The sequence below is a fragment of the Lampris incognitus genome, chromosome 11 (genome assembly GCF_029633865.1).
Source record: "Lampris incognitus isolate fLamInc1 chromosome 11, fLamInc1.hap2, whole genome shotgun sequence".
NCBI lineage: Eukaryota > Metazoa > Chordata > Actinopteri > Lampriformes > Lampridae > Lampris > Lampris incognitus.
The window spans coordinates 19,849,244-19,865,461 of NC_079221.1; the positions used below are offsets into that span (position 1 = coordinate 19,849,244).

General features: G+C 44.0%; 2 protein-coding genes across 2 annotated transcripts in view; one reads left to right on the forward strand and one right to left on the reverse strand.

Annotated features, from left to right (window-relative positions):
* The first annotated feature begins 944 nt into the window (after positions 1–944).
* On the forward strand, positions 945–6,497 carry LOC130121150 (receptor activity-modifying protein 2-like). The gene is made up of 4 exons (XM_056290003.1): positions 945–1,104; positions 1,920–1,981; positions 3,058–3,184; positions 5,486–6,497. Exons 3-4 carry the CDS (start codon positions 3,084–3,086, stop codon positions 5,736–5,738), a joined length of 354 nt encoding a protein of 117 aa, XP_056145978.1. The 5' UTR covers positions 945–1,104; positions 1,920–1,981; positions 3,058–3,083; the 3' UTR covers positions 5,739–6,497.
* Positions 6,498–12,663: 6,166 nt separating this feature from the next.
* Positions 12,664–16,218, reverse strand: part of slc4a3 (solute carrier family 4 member 3) — a 49,313-nt gene continuing 45,758 nt past the window's right edge. The window contains exons 19-22 of the mRNA XM_056288864.1: positions 15,878–16,131; positions 14,969–15,138; positions 13,782–13,955; positions 12,664–12,835 (exon numbers count right to left, since the gene is read on the reverse strand). Of these exons, the coding sequence (XP_056144839.1) occupies positions 12,758–12,835; positions 13,782–13,955; positions 14,969–15,138; positions 15,878–16,131 (676 nt within the window). The 3' untranslated portion in view covers positions 12,664–12,757. The remainder of the gene's footprint in view (positions 12,836–13,781; positions 13,956–14,968; positions 15,139–15,877; positions 16,132–16,218) is intronic.

Here is a 16,218-nt window from a genome sequence, read left to right on the forward strand (position 1 = left end):
GAGGAGGAGGGGGGAGAAGAAAAAACCCAGTGTTCCCTCCACCATGAGAAAATCAGATCTGTGAAGTGATGAAAAAAAACAGATTATCATCAAAATCGTCACTGCGCTGAACCTCTAAAACCTGCTTTGTGAAATATACTTCACTCAGGGGGCCGTTCTCGTTTTTCTAATGGGTTTACATGGGAGCGCTTCTGCGTTCTGCTCCCCGAATGCCTGACCCCTGGCACATCGCAGGCCCTCCGCAGACTTCCCTGGGCGCCTGGGGATGCAGCCGGGTTGACAGCAGGTCTGTGGGAGCAGATTAATAATATGATGTAATTACTTGGGAGATTGGTGTACAGGGGGTTGGAGGGAGAATGCGCTGAACGCGGCCTTGCAGTCAGTCAGTGTGCCGGGTAGCCTAAAACCTCCCCCCCACCCCCACCCCACCGACCCCCACCCACCCACCCTCTCCGTCTGAAAACAGTTAGGCAGCGACGCGAAGACATTGTCATCATTAAGATAAAAGGGGATTATGCTGTCATCACCGTTTGTACCACTGTCGTCGACAAAGACGGCGAATCTATAGGAAAGTGTGTGTGTGGTGTGTGTGTGTGTGTGTGTGTGTGTGTGTGAGTGTGTGTGTGTGTGTGTGTGTGTGTGTGTGTGTGTGTGTGTGTGTGTGTGTGTGTGTGTGTGTGTGTGTGTGTGACAGTCACATTGCGGTTCAGGGGGTCCCAAGCATGAATATTGCCCTTATACACACTATATTTGGGTTATCACATGGATGTATGTTGACTTTGAGGCCACAAGGGGTTGTGGGGAACATGCTGCCGGATTGCATGGGAAGCTTGAGGAAAAAAACCCAGGCTCAGCCTGGGAAAGGAAGCAGCTTGTCTGCTATATCTGTGTTGCACATGTCAGTTAGCCCCAGTTGCACTGATTAAGTCCCTGGACCACAACGCCACAGGGGCTTCTCATGACAAGTTGCTCTGGTGCATTTGTTAGTTGGCTGGTGAAACTTCAGGTTTAAAGCATCTCTTCACTGTAGGTCCTCTGAAAGGGATCCGACCAGGAGTTTTACAGAGCGAGGAAATAATTCAAAACAAGTACATAAAAGCTGAGGTAGGTGGTTAGGGATTTTTTTCTTTCTCAGCACTGTGTGGGATTTGCTACGATTTTCAGATCGCTTAATACATTCGTTGTATTGTACTGGACTTTTTGATGCTCAAGTCGACATTTTCGCATGGATCTTACAACATATTGACGTACTTATGAGATATACTATGCATGCCTTCATTTGGTACATTTTGCCCAGGTGTTGAATTTCCCTCGCGCAACTGCACAGTGACTCTAACGAACGTGGGCTCGGTACAACTTAGAGGGCGCGTTTACGGTTCCGGCAGAGAGATCTCATGTTTGTACTTTATAAGGATAGACTCACACTGCCCTCCCTTGCTACATTCCCTGGTAACATCTGTTTTCAGAGACTACCTCCCATGAGATAAATTCATTAATTTGAGGGAATGTCCAGGAAGCAGATGGTCATCAAGTCTCTCTTGTATGGGGTTTTGTTGTTTTTTGAACGCTTGTCAAAAATGAATGCGTAAATAGGATCAACAAGTCATGACTTCATTGGTTTGGTAGGATAAGGTGGATATACGTGTCAGCTGGAAAGCTGGAAAGCAACTATTGGTTGATGCAGCATTGGGGGATGATGTCAAACATGAGAACTTGATCAGCGGACATCCGTTAAACACAACAGCTGAATCATGCATTTGTATCGTGTAATAACCCTGTTATAACATGTAATAACCCTGTAGCGCTATTAATCAATATTTGTCAGACCCCTTAGAATTGGTGTAGCTGTCTGTTGTTCTTAACGTCAAACGCAACGTGCTTGTCATTGATTAATGGGGGGCATTATTTATTTCTGACAGGAGAAGAAGCAAGTAGCCATGGCTGTTACCCCACAGCGTTGCCCTTTTGTTGGTGTGGACAGGTAAGCAAGAATGTTAAGATGTCCAGGACTGTTGCGAGTCGCGCCATCATGTGGATGGAGGACGTCGCCATAACATGAGTTTTAAAATGTTGTGTTCAGGGTTTGATCGGCGCGGGAAGAGGCGGTAAAATACAGTTGTGTCCCATCAAAGCCGCATGCATGTGTGCTCGTTTTTAGTTCCTGCTGGGATGATAAAACTGTGTGCTCGGTGTCCAACATCAGCTGTACGTTTTAAAAAAAAACCCAGTGTAAACTTAAGTAGTGATTTAGAGACAGCCAGGGTGTTACTTTGCATGACTTCGTTAAGTTGCAGTGGCAGTAAATGTTTATATACGAGGGCGCTACACTGGTAACCGTTAATACCAGCATCTTTTAAAATCGGTTGGTACCTGGGAAGTGTGAGAAAATAATTAGCGGCACAGGTTAACTGCAAGTTGTGCTTCAATTTCCAAGTCGTTTCCAAAATGTTGTGCAAGAAAAAAAGAGAGAGACGAGAGAGAGAGAGAGAGTGAGGAGGAGAGAGAGAGAGAGAGAGAGAGAGAGAGGGAGAGAGATGAGGAGAGATGAGAGAGAGAGGAGAGAGAGAGAGGAGAGAGAGAGAGAGAGAGAGAGAGGAGAGAGAGAGCGAGCGCGAGCGAGCGAGAGAGGAGAGAGGAGAAAACATTGGTACTGGAACAGGACCGTTGCTGGAAAGAGCTGTGGAGCGCTCGGTTATTCTCCTAAATTACAGAGCGGAGCGGCACAACATTCTGTCCTTTTCTGTGATGTCATGACCACAAAAATGGGAAACACTCTTTAATAGTGTCTAATGGAAGAGGCATGTGAGACAGGTTGAGACATGCCCACACCTCTTCCTTTCCTCCGTAATGATTTTTGATTTATTCCAGGTTTGATTTTTGACATGCGGAGCAGCCAGCAGACACGAAGCCGACCGGCTCATATCTGTAATTTATAGCGGCATCGAGCTATCGCTGCTTTCTAGCTTCAGTTGTAAAACATTACGTTGGACGACACGAGGATTGATTTGTCAAGGTTTTTTTTTATTCTTCCTCACGTAAATTCCCTGTTTCTCCCAGGGCTTGCTCTACCATGTGACCGGCACATGTTTAACGACATTATTCACTGCAAGTGCCTGCCGGACTTTGAGAAGACCATGGAGATGATGGACTACCAGACCAGCTGCCCGTGGCCCATCGTGAAACTGTGAATATCCAGTATAGCGGGTGTTGCTCGTCGCACAAGCATTACGAAAAGTGTTGTTAACAAATCAGAGACCCACAATACGCCCTCAATGCTGGCACAAGAGAAATCACCTCCTATTGGAGATGGTTCACGTTATTAGTGATGTTGAGCTGTGAACTTGCAAAATAGTGGGAATAACAACAAAGGGATTGTCCCTGTGGTATTGTTTGTTTGTTTGTTTGTTTACATTCTTTTAACCATCCATCCATCCATCCATCACTAAATTAACACATTCATCCTTTGATCCACTGTGCACTAGCTCGTTTATTATTGAACAATGAACTTCAAGGAGCATCACCTTCATCTCAAGGAACAGCCCTCCACATTATGATGATGTCAATTCTAGGAGGATGTAAGGACATGATGAAAGTGTGTGTGTGTGGGGGGGGGTGTATGAGGGGGTAAGTGTTCAATCAGCCAATGATGCCAACACACTATTAATAACTGCGCTTAATCAATCTGTCAGGATAAGGGGGGGGGGCTGGAGTAAAATAAACAAAATATTTGGGTGTTGCCTGCCCAACCTGTGTAGCCTACGTCCCGCTGCCTTCTGTTAATGGTTGTTGTCTGTGCCTTGCCTCCTTACTGCGGTAGGTAGCGATCCCTGAGCTCACCATGACATTGTAGCCACTGATGAGTGAGAACACAGGGAAAGGCTGAGCACAGTGGCACATTATGCCCTTTTTTACGGCCTTTTCAGCGAAGATATACAACCTTTAGTCATGGGAAAGTCAGATGCTTTCCTGTCTCCCGGCTACGTTTGGCGTTAGTCAAGGCTTCAGCTAATTAGTCATCTTTTAATGAAAACGTACAACTGCTGCTGCTGCTGCTGCTGCTGGGCTTATATTTCCAGACGCCACTTGTTTGTGCAGACGTTAGCCCTTGCTGCGCTACCTACATTAGAGTACCTCTTTAATTATAGCTGTATTAATCCATATATTACTGTTGACATGGCTCGGGGCTGAGGTCCCATGAAAGCTCAAATGGCGTGTTAGGGTGGAGTGTCGATCGTCACAAGGAGCCCCGGTTACACCCTGACATATGAGCAATTGCTTCACTTAACTCTAGTTCATTGCCGAATAGGGTGCTTGACATTTATAACATTTCTTTTTTAATAAAGAGACTGGAAAGTCCATCATTCTCCTTTTTCTTTTTTTTTCACTGTGACAAAATGAAGCATGATGGGTAGACAGTAAAAACCATATTTCACAGTGGTTGAAGGTTTCTGGGGGTGGTAATAGAGCAGTGGTAGCTCCAACTTAGGGTCATTATCTTGCGGTTAGAAGGTAGCCAGCTCCCAGACCAGCTGGGGATATCTGGGATAGGTTAAGTGAGTTAGACAGGGTCTCCCCCCCTCTTCAATAACTAACATCAAGATGCCCTTGAGAAAGGCCCCTAACTACCCCAGGAGAGCCGCTCAGAGCCAAAACCCTCAACCACTGTGTAGATCCCAGGTGTGGCTCTTCTCCAAGGCCACTGCCATAAATAAAAGTTTGCTTTTTGCCTATTTGCTGGTGGATGGCTGGACGGACAGCCAGACAGATCAAGATAGATAGATAGATAGATAGATAGATAGATAGATAGATAGATAGATAGATAGATAGATAGATAGATAGATAGATAGATAGATAGATAGATAGATAGATAGATAGATAGATAGATAGATAGATAGATAGATAGATAGATAGATAGATAGATATGGATGGATGAATGGATGGATGGATGCACAAGTATTTCATGACTGGTGTTCATGACCGGTACTCACCAAATGTTGTCCGTTCTGAGGACAACCCACAGCAACTTTTGTATTTTATTTTTTTATGTCTTGCACAAACACAACAATTTAGACCCAGATAGTGCACATGTTTATGAATGATCAGCTGCAAATATTGGTCATTTTGAGAACATGTACTCTCTGCAATTGCTTAAACGGTGCAAACATACAAACAAACGCACAGCATCGCATACACGGGCCTCCTGTTGTCTCCAGGACACCATATTCAGGAGTTAATTCTGCCCATTCGTAGTTTTCAGCACTAAGAAGTAGAAAAGGCTGAATGTCGGTGGTAGCAGGTGGCTGATAATGATGGAGGCGTGCGTCAGAGGTTTGCTGCCTGTGGAGATGTGTGTACTTTCTGTGTTGCTCTCATGGTGAACACGGAAGAGTTGGACATACTGAATGGCAAACCTAGCTGCAGTGATACGAGTGCAAGACTTCTTGCCGTTTATCAATGTCCTCTGTCTCGATCTCTTCCTCCTCAGCTCCTACCACACACTGAATGTTTGTGTGTCCCACTGGGCCGTATTAACGTCGTGCAGGGGAATTTCGGTGGATGACATGTACTTCGACATCCATCAGACGTACTTCTCCCTGTGTGACACCGTCCAGGATCCCCCGCTTTTCTCCCTCCTCATGCTCATAGTGCCAGGCATCGTTGTCGTGCTCTTCCTGCCCTTTCTTTGCAACTGCCTCACTACTGGGAATAAAGAGATGCCTGGCACTCTGGGACTCTAACGCACTGAGCTCAGTTCTGAAGACATACCACACACACACACACACACACACACACACACACACACACACACACACACACACACACACACACACACACACACACACACACACACACACACACACACTTTTTTTTAAGGTGAATGTGTATAACATACTATCCCTAAACAGGAAGTGCTCAGGGGACACATGGCATCACCGCACATGTTATAAGCTTCTGTTTGTATGTAATTATCGATGAACCGGACATTTCATTCTGGAGCAGAAGGCTCCTTTTGCAACTATATTTTCAACTTGGCATATCCTAGTCACCTTGATTGAGTCGCAAATTATTCCTGGCATGTCTTCAAGCCTGCTCGGTGTGCCAAACAAGTGGGGATAACCCCGGCAGGACACAACACCAAGTTCAAGACAATCCAGATAAAATCAGGTATATTTACCTGTCGTTGAAAGTATATTTAAAGTATACTAAACTGACTCTCAAACACTTGCCTGTGATTGTATAAACTGTCAGGGAATATTAGTTACCTACATGGAAAATCACACCCACCTGGTATGTAACCTTAACAAACAAATATAATGTTTAAATACTATTTTTCCCTTGTCTGGTACACAAGGCTCCCTTACCACAAACTCATATGGGCACGTGCAGTTTACATCAAACAGCGTCTGAAAAATATGTGCTGTAATTTCAATTGTACTTTTGCTTTTGGAATGAAAACAGAGCCACGGTATATATTTGAAACACATAATAAATATTTATTCCAGACAAAAAAAATAATTTGTTTTACAGTTCTTTGAAAACCTCTTTACAGCCATAACAAGATGGACCAGCTAATTCAAGTATCCACATAATCAAACTATGGGTCAGTATTGCTAACGCTAAATCATCTCGTGACGCATGTGAAGTGGCGGGTCGTCTCCGGACGACAGATCAGACCAGCGCCGCGTCACCAAAACAGCCGTGACATCACTTCCAGGATAACAAGGAACTCTTTGAGGACGCTTCCGGGGAACCGTTATTTCAGAGTGGGCCTCGAGTACCGCACATGTGGAAATACTGTGCTCTTGTGAAAGACATCATCCCCCGGTGACACTCCGGTCTTTTCGCCAAGAGAACACGTAAGTGTCCTTTAATGACAATCTGGCTATACAGATGGCAATGCAATTCTGTTCCGCTGTATTGGATTTCATTCACAACGAGGGAGGTCACTTGTGAAGATGACACTTTTACACCAAGAAAGACAAGTTATTAGCATGTCTGTCATACCCCAAAAAGTAATATCCACTATTATTGTCCTGCTATAATCGCTCAAAAAATATCGCAATACCGATATTCCCATTGTGGATAAACAAACCTAGAGTAGGGTTATAACACATTTACTAATTGCATATATATATATATATATATATATATATATATATATATATATATATATATATATGCATATCTGATTGTCTACATTTTTCTTCTTCTAGATACGGGCCTCTACAATCAAACATATTACACGTATTTGTGTCCTAGACATCCAAGAGCCCCAGACGCCTTCGATCGAACCAATAACATCGAGAAAACAGAGGTTAAAAAATAACAAGAGCAGAGTCCTCGATTTTGAGTGGGTGGTCTGCCCTGCTAGCATGGTGGTATCCGGCGACGAAATGTGGTTGAACTCAGACCACTGACATGGCAGGGCTTTTCAAAAGTAAAAAAAAAAATCAACCCTATTTTTCTTTTAATCTCGCACGCTTCGATGTCTCGCGTCCAGACAGGAGAAAGTGGCTGCACTATATCTGGTATTATCTTAAATAATAGCCACACTTCCAGCCCCCCCCCCCCCTCACACACACTTTAAAAAGTGAAAGGATGTTTGACTTACTGTGTGCCCCCTCCCCCCCTATCCACACATACTCCCATACCACTTCTTGTCATAATAGGCCCACGTGGATGTGTTGGGCCTCAACACTCCTGCACACTTGTATTCTCAGACAACAATGACCTTTGACCCTTTGCGAGGTCGCTTTTCCTTTTTTCACTAGTTTGGGTCAGCACAATTCTGCTTGCAAAACGTTGCCGTACGCCCGGTGAGGGAGAGGAGGTAGGACAGGTACAGTACCAAGGGGGGCGCCACAACTAAAAATAGAAATGGTGTGACTGAACACCGAATCGACTCAAGTTGACTCAGATCCTCCGGGACCCAGTTTCTGTTGCCCGTCATTATTCTGGAGTGGAACCGGCGAGTCTCTTACGACGAGTCAATGGAAAGAGCTGATGTGGCACCACAAGTTGGAAATGGGCGAAATGGTTACCTATTCGACAGCTCGTTTTTTGAGAGATTTCCGCTACAAGCAAAGGTCCACATTTTGTGAAGCGAGCAAGTGAGACACACTTTGAACTCCATCTGCCCTTCAATGACCTCCTACCATGTCTGTTGTTTCATATTTTGACATTGGTAGCGCGATAACATTGTGATGTTATGATGTAACTCCTGGAAGGTACATTTGGCAAAGTCAATTCATCAGTTCAGGTTGTCCTCTATCTTGGCCAGATCTCGAGGAGACTTCCTAGTAGCCATGCTTAGGCTGATTGGTTATGACCTCTTCACTGCAGGTGGATTCCCCCACCCCCCCGTTTTTCTCCCCAGTTGTACTTGGCCAATCACCCCACTCTTCAGAGCCATCTCGGTCACTACTCCACCTCCTCTGCTGATCCAGGGAGGGCTGCAGACTACCACATGCCTCCTCCGATACATGTGGAGTCGCCAGCCACTTCTTTTCACCTGACAGTGAGGAGTTTCACCAGGGGGATGCAACGCGTGGGAGGATCACGCTATTCCCCCCAATTCCCCCCCCCCGAACAGGCACCCTTACCAACCAGAGGTGCTAGTGCAGCGGCCAAGACACATACCCACATCTGGCCTCCCACCCACAGACACGGCCAATTGTGTCTGTAGGGACGCCAGACCAAGCCGGAGGTAACACGGGGATTCGAACCGGTGATCCTCCTGTTGGTGGGCAACAGAATAGACCGCCATGCTACCCGGACGCCCCTCGGAGCATCGGTTTGAGGCGCTGCTTAAACCTCTTCCCACTGACTTCTCATCGATTGGTGTTGCTTCAAAATTTGCCGTCACACTGGGTGTGGACACAAAGCAAGACACCGCAGGCTGGGCACGGTCAGCAAACCACTTACAGTCAACAATGCCACAAACTTGGTGAGGCCAAGGAGAATGACGAAAACCGACCCTGGTCTTCACAGACAGACTTTTACACACTGATTTCAGAACTGCAGTCCTACTCCATGTCCAGCAACATTTGAAGGAGGTTAACAAAGACACATTGGCTTCAACAGAAACTGTAATAAAGCACTGGCATAAAGCATGTCCAGTTACCACTTTTGTGTGTGTGTGTGTGTGTGTGTTGGGGGGGGTATATGACTGAAATCAAGTTTGAAGCCGTTGTAGGCCTGTGGTTTACATCAAGGTGCAATTTGAAAATGCTTGACATTTATAGCCCTACGCTGGAAGGCTGCATACACGCAGAAAGAAAGAAAGAACAAACTCATAAAGTAAACACATTAATTTCGCAGTAAAAATCCAAACATTTGTCACGTAGGGAACCGAACGCACAACTCACAACTTTTGTTTTTTTCTGTAAGTGAATAAATTTAGTCTCATCACTTGACCTCATTTCTCCGACGGTACGACATGCATGCCTGGATTTTAGGCCACATATTTTTTACAGCGCTTCCTAAGAGCGTTAAGTGTTGAATTCCCATGACCGTTTTATGTACACAAAGGGGACAACAAACTGAAGGTTGGGGAGCAATATTTACAGTTCATAGGTCAGTTTCCCCTGAGACAGAGTCTGTGTGCATGTCTCATGATGTAGGACATGGGCAACTGAAAGGTACTGTATACCACACACACACACACACACACACACACACACACACACACACACACACACACACACACACACCCACACACATAAGCTAACTCACCATTGAGGGGAAGTATTAGTTGTTCTAGCCATTTTAGAACATCATAGTAAGGTCTTTTAAACATCTTTAAATGTGCCGTTTGTACCGCAAGTCTGTGTTCTGTATATATATCTATATTTGTCTTTGTAGTTATAGCATGTTTTGCTGTCAAATACAGTACAATAGAGGACATAATGCATGTTGGCTCTAGTTTATTATGTGTGCCAGGAGCACTGACTGTGACCTTTTTCTGGGCACCGAAAAAAAAAAACCCTCTTCAGCTGATGTACAATACATCCTCATATTTCCACAAGATGTCCTCCAGATGAGCTCCATCACACCACATACACTGTAAACGGCTGATGCACTATGGCAAGTACAGTGTTTCTGACGTGAACTTATAGGTTTGCATGCGAAGTAATTTTTTTGGGCTGGTACTGTTCGCTAGTTACAGTAAAACACTTGATTTTGTGCGTCAATAGCTGCTCCGTGAGCACTGTTGCAGACACACACACACACACACAGCATATAATGAAAAGAACAAATGAACAGCTCGCACACTGCAGGGCTCCAATTTTCACTTATTTATTGCAGCAACACCACTGTGACGTTTCGAGCGCCACTGCTCTTCATCAGCCTTCATCAGCGTCTGGCGCGGGCTGATGAAGAGCAGCGGTGCTCGAAACGAAGGCTGATGAAGAGCAGCGGCGCTCGAAATGTGAACCGAAATAGATGATAATTAGAGCCCCGCGGTGTGCGAGCTGTTGATTTGTTCTTTTCATTGTGTGCTCGTTTTCGGCTCAGCGTCGGCCCTTTCTCGGTTTGGGTGTGCGTGTAGTCCTCCACTCCAGATAAACAGCCTATCATGTTTCATCTGAAAACACAAAAAAAAAAACACAACAATTAAATGATTCACTTTTAGCAGCAAGCAACATGCTTGGGAAGAACAAATAAACAAAACAAGTTAGTTTATCTATTTTTTTTATCTTCTTTTGACCTCTACCCTCGCTCTGTTCATCTTACGTAGTGGTCTGTCACATCATCCGCTATCCTGTTTTCTTCATTACTGACCGTAGCTGAATTAAACGAGCAACACCGCACCTTCCTGACATTTTAACCACACTTTAAAATGAGTCTTACATCCGGGAAACATTCATGGAATGTCCTTCCAGAGTTTAGTCATGAGTCCGCGTTGGGAATGTTTGCTGAAGCCCCAATCCAACTTGTTGGCCACGCTCTAATCTCGCTGGCTTGTTGTGTGCAAGTAAAATGAATTTTTGAAGCCATCCATGGAGGATTCACAGAAACCCCTCAACCACATGTGAAACTGCAGCAACAAGGTCCCACCTGACATTTTTAGATAAAAACTAGGTGGATGCGTAACGCGGTTCGGGATAGAGATCTCAATGCCAGGTCGAAGATAACATCCCCTGAAAAGTGTATCTTCACGTGTGAGAAAATGTCAACCAAAAAGGCCAAGTTATTTCACCATATGGGATGTGAAAACTAAAATGCTTACCATTTCAAAACTGCTCTTAACACAGACAGGACCGTGTAATTCCCAGCTCACAAATTAACTTTGCAATGCATCATTCATAAATCTCGCCAACACTCAACCTTTCCCCATGGTGCTATGGGAACATTTTCAGTGCTTAAGTGTTTGCTTAGTTGCTATGTTTTTTCCAGTCAAGCATGTTACAAATATAATTGACCCTGGAGAAAAATGCACAAGGCTACTGAGAGCTTACAGAGAAAAAAAAATGTATGAGAAGAGACAGATTTCTTCTTGGACGTGCACTTTTGCACTCTTTTCTTCATCCTAAGTCGCAGCTTGGCAGTGCTCTCCTTCACAAAAGCCCCCCTGGTGACTAACATCATGAAGACTCTGGCACTGAAACAATTCATTCTTGAGGTCACAAAAAAAAAAGACATAAAGCAAGGTAGCAAAATAAGGTTGCGACCCTCTCTCTCAAGCAAATTGTCTCACAGCGAAGGTCATGAGCAGGGGTTCAGCGGACAGTCACGTTGGGCGTAAAACACCAAAGTAAACAAGGTACAGCAAAGCAGCGCCCCTGAAAAAGGTCTACCAGTTCTCCAATGAATTTTGGCTTCAAGGGAAGACCACATTTAGAGCGGCGGCCTCGTGCCAGGGAGCTCGGTTGGCAGCTATCAAGGTGAACTTTCGCCCAGTGTAAGTGCTCTTCACTAAAGAAGTCTGCACAGAAAAGCAGAGGATGGTTTAACTCCTTGCTCACACAGTATAGGCAGTGGCTGAGGTGTAAAGAATTACAGGCAGGTAAAATTGAACAGGTGGTGGATTTCATTTGGTGGGGTTGGCCACCCACCAGCGTCGGGGTCAATTCACATTCCCGAGAATCTAAAATTAAACTGCAAACATGAGGTAAACTTCACTATTAATTATTTCTCTATAGGGGTGGCTGTACTGATGTGTACCCGAAGCAACAAAATATTTTCCAGTTCAGATTTTTTTTTATGGCAATCTACTTCATGGATTGACGGGAATGAAAGTGAATTGAACCCGTCTTTGGCCCTCGCTTGCAGAAACCCGGACAAACTCATATACACTGACAACCGACCCACTTTAACCCAGAGGTCACCATCATCATTGCACCGATGCCCAGAACCTGTGGAAAGTTTCGCGGGGAAAGGGACTAAATAGGGGATAAAGTGTTCACTTGATCTCAGGTTTGTATTCAGACATGGTTCTCCATGCCATATAGGTTGGGGTAGGGTGCTCGAGTTGGAAGGAGAGCTGTTTCTTGGCCTCTTACAGGACATCTTCAGAGAGGTTAAAACACTTAGCATAACATCAGGTTTGAAACGTCTAACAACTTGGGTGAATAAAGGTAAGAGGTGATTATCCAGGTGCATTTTTTATATATAATGTACAAATACTATTTAGCTTGCCCCGCCTCTGTATTTCATGGCTACACAGAGAAACTTGGGTTTCCGGAGAGGGGGGGGGCACTGTATCCGATTGGTTGGCGCTGAAGGACAAAGTCTTTTTGGCTGTGTCCAATTTTTAAACCAGCATGTGAATCTCGTTGTACTCGTCTCGACCGTCTTCGTCAAAGTTGGGAGAATCCTCGTCGCAATCGAGCTGTGAATAGAAAAATCACTTTATATTATGTGCAGTCATTTTTTTTCTGCTGATGTTCACATTCTTTATAACCTGTCACGCATGTGTGGCTGATACTGTTGTCTACAGCGACTCACAGTAAGCTTTAGTTTCTAGATTTGTAATACTGCAGGTAATTAGAAGTAAGGAGGGCAAGGGTCAAGGTCACATGGTATAGAGAGCAGATGTATAAAATATTCCTGTTTCTGTGGAACAATAGTGTTTGATAGAGAACAATCCCTCCTCTGTTGCTCTCCCTGAGGTTTATACCCATTTTTTCTCCCTGTTAAAGGTTTTTTTTTAGGGAGTTGTTCCTTATCCGATGCGAGGGTCTAAGGACAGGATGTTGTATTGCTGTAAAGCCCACTGAGGTAAATTTATAATTTGTGATGGGATAAATAAAATTAACTTGCTAGGAAGAGAAAAAAAGAGTCAGGTAGAACACCCCCCCCTTCTTTCAATCTCCTTTCCATCTTTCTAGTTTCCTCCTCGACATACAAAATCATGTTCCTGTGTATCTTGAAAGCGATGGAGGAAGTTAGCGAGAGAGATATTACATGGGGGGCGGGTGGGGTGAGTGGAGGTTGTTCTGACCATCTGTCTAAGAAAACATAAAGTCCAGCTGTAAGGAGGGCTGTGTGGTTTTCATATTTCCCTGTGTAAGCCACTTAGCCAAATATATATCTGTATGGAATTTCAAAATATTTGGATGAGAAAGCCTTTCCTGATCCTATAAGAGGAAATCCGCTCAAAGGACATCCAGCGGTGAATTTCATTTTTATTGCATTCTTGTCAAGATAACAGGATGTATGTATTTGCCTGATGTGTAATTCGGTGTAAACTATACATCCTGAGGCTGTGTCTGATCAGGTGGTAATAGTCCAGGAATCCTGGGAATCTGGGGAATGTTGCCCACTACTCAACCTACCGCCTGGAGCTCACGTTCCTCGAAGATCCTGGAGAGGATGAGGCGGCGTAGTGGCACGGTCATGATGAGGATGAAGGGGAAAGCCAGGGAGGCCACAGTAGACTTCACTACCCACAGAGCCACGATACACACCAGCTGGACGGCAGTAAACATGTTCATACGCCATGTCTTTACCTGAGGTGGGACGCACAGGCAGACAGACAGACACACACACACACACCCACACACCAAAAGAAAAGAAACACACAAATACACACGCATATATGAGAATGATTTCATAAGTACAAGGCAATAACATATGTTCAATAAATACATGCACACCTAAACACACACACACACACACACACACTATGTTAGAACACTGTAGACACACGATGCAAAGTTGATTGCCTACTAAAGTTTGTATGTTTTCGTCTCCATCTAGTGGGAGATGACTGTACTTTAATTTTTTTTAACATTACAGTCATTCATCAACCGTGCACCAAGTCTCAATCAGCATTTCTTTTTTCAATAAAATTGAATTTGTATTCTTGAAATGTGCAAAATTGCCTGCTTAGTGTTTACAAGAATCGGTTATGTCAACCGACAAAAACAAAAAAAAAAAAAAAACCCAGGGCTGTAACTAATGATTATTTTTTTATCACCAATTAATCTGTATTTTTTTTATCAAGGTCAATCAATAATTTCATTCATAAAATTTCAAAGATACGGATACATGTCCTTCTTCAGTTCCAAGATTCTGAAGTGATGTCTTAAAACTATGATGTACTGTAAAATTATACCGTCTGAACAGAAGCCAAAAAAACCCCAAAAACCTTAGCATTCATTTTACAATGAACTGAAGAAAAGCAAGTAAATGTTAGCATTTTACCAGATATATTTAACAAATGTTTGGTATTTTTAATCCATTACCAAAATCATAATCAATTAATTTGCTGTTGAACGACTGATCAATTGACTGGTCATTTCAGCACTATCCGAAACTCATTATGTTGACCAATATGAAAGGATATATTAAACCACTTATGCTTACTAGTTGTAAATTAAGACAATTAAGGGGGGAAATGACAACAAAAATGGTTCCTCTCACCATCTCACTTTCAGATAGTCCCAGATTCTCAGATGCCCGTTTCTTACTACCTTTCTAATGGTGGTGCTGTCAAGTGTGGAGAAGTTGCCCTGATTACCTTGGTGACATAGATGTGGTCAGGGTGGTGCTTGGCAGGTGTGACCATGAGAGTGATACGCTCATAAAGCTGGATGCCCGTCAGAGAGGTGACGCCCATGTAGAGGAAGATGCCAAAGAGCACAGCCAACGGGATGAGGCGGAGCATGTCCGTCATCACAATGGACAGACCTGTGTGTGTGTGGGGGGGGAGCAGTCGAGGATAAAAGTTCACAAACAGCAGGTAAATTTAGCAGCAATATCCGACACTGCACGCAGGTGTGAGCCGGTTTACTGGTGAGGAGCGCATTGATCTCTGTGATTTAAAAACAATGTGAAACGAAAATTGACTTTTTTTTTTTTACCTTGTTAAGCTCAATTAATTCCCCAGTTGTATTATGTTCTTTTTCAACAACTTTTGCCCCCCCCCCAAAAAAAAATCACAAAAATTACATCAAAATCGAATCAACTTGACTTCTTCTAATCCAGCCGTGTTTTTTTGTGATTCCTCACCAAATCCAAGCAGGCAGGCGAGCAAGGATTAAGCCGATAATATCATAAAATATTTTACACAATCTAATCAAATCACATCCCTGTTTTGCCCCACCTTAACATCCTCTTACATTTGGAAATATGTCAGATTATGAAGAGATACGCTCCAAATGCTGTTTTACATCGTCATGTAGAGAATATCTGTCATTACTTACTATATCAGACAGAATTCAAATGAAAAGTGACTTTTGGGTTGTTACTTTACCGAAGTAACCAGCTTCCTTTATGTATATGTCAATTATTCTTATTATTCATATCTTTTGATTTGAAAGCTCTGCCAGATTAATGACAATGCATCTGAAAGATTCATTTTAGTGTTAATCTCCTTCAGTTGAAAACCATTGCACCGGCAACCCCGTAAAACGGCCTTCCTTCTTACCGACGAGCACAGCCACGATCAACCCAGTCACCCTCTGCTCCTTGACCTCCTGGATCACCGGCTTTTCGCCAGGTGCTGTGGCCTTGCTCATGACTGTGAGCGCATTGACGTGTGTGACTGAGCGCACGGTGGCAGCAGTTAGCCACGGCAGGCCGAAGAGGGGGCAGATGGCACCAAGGGTGACGATAAGTAGCAGGTCCAGGTGGAAACCCGAGCCCTTCACCAGGCGACGCTCCTTTTTACTGACGATAAGCCTGGGAGGTTAAATGGCAGGGAGGGATTTTGAATGAAGAAAAGACACATTAAACCAGTTAACTTTAGGTTTAACTAGCCCACATTCA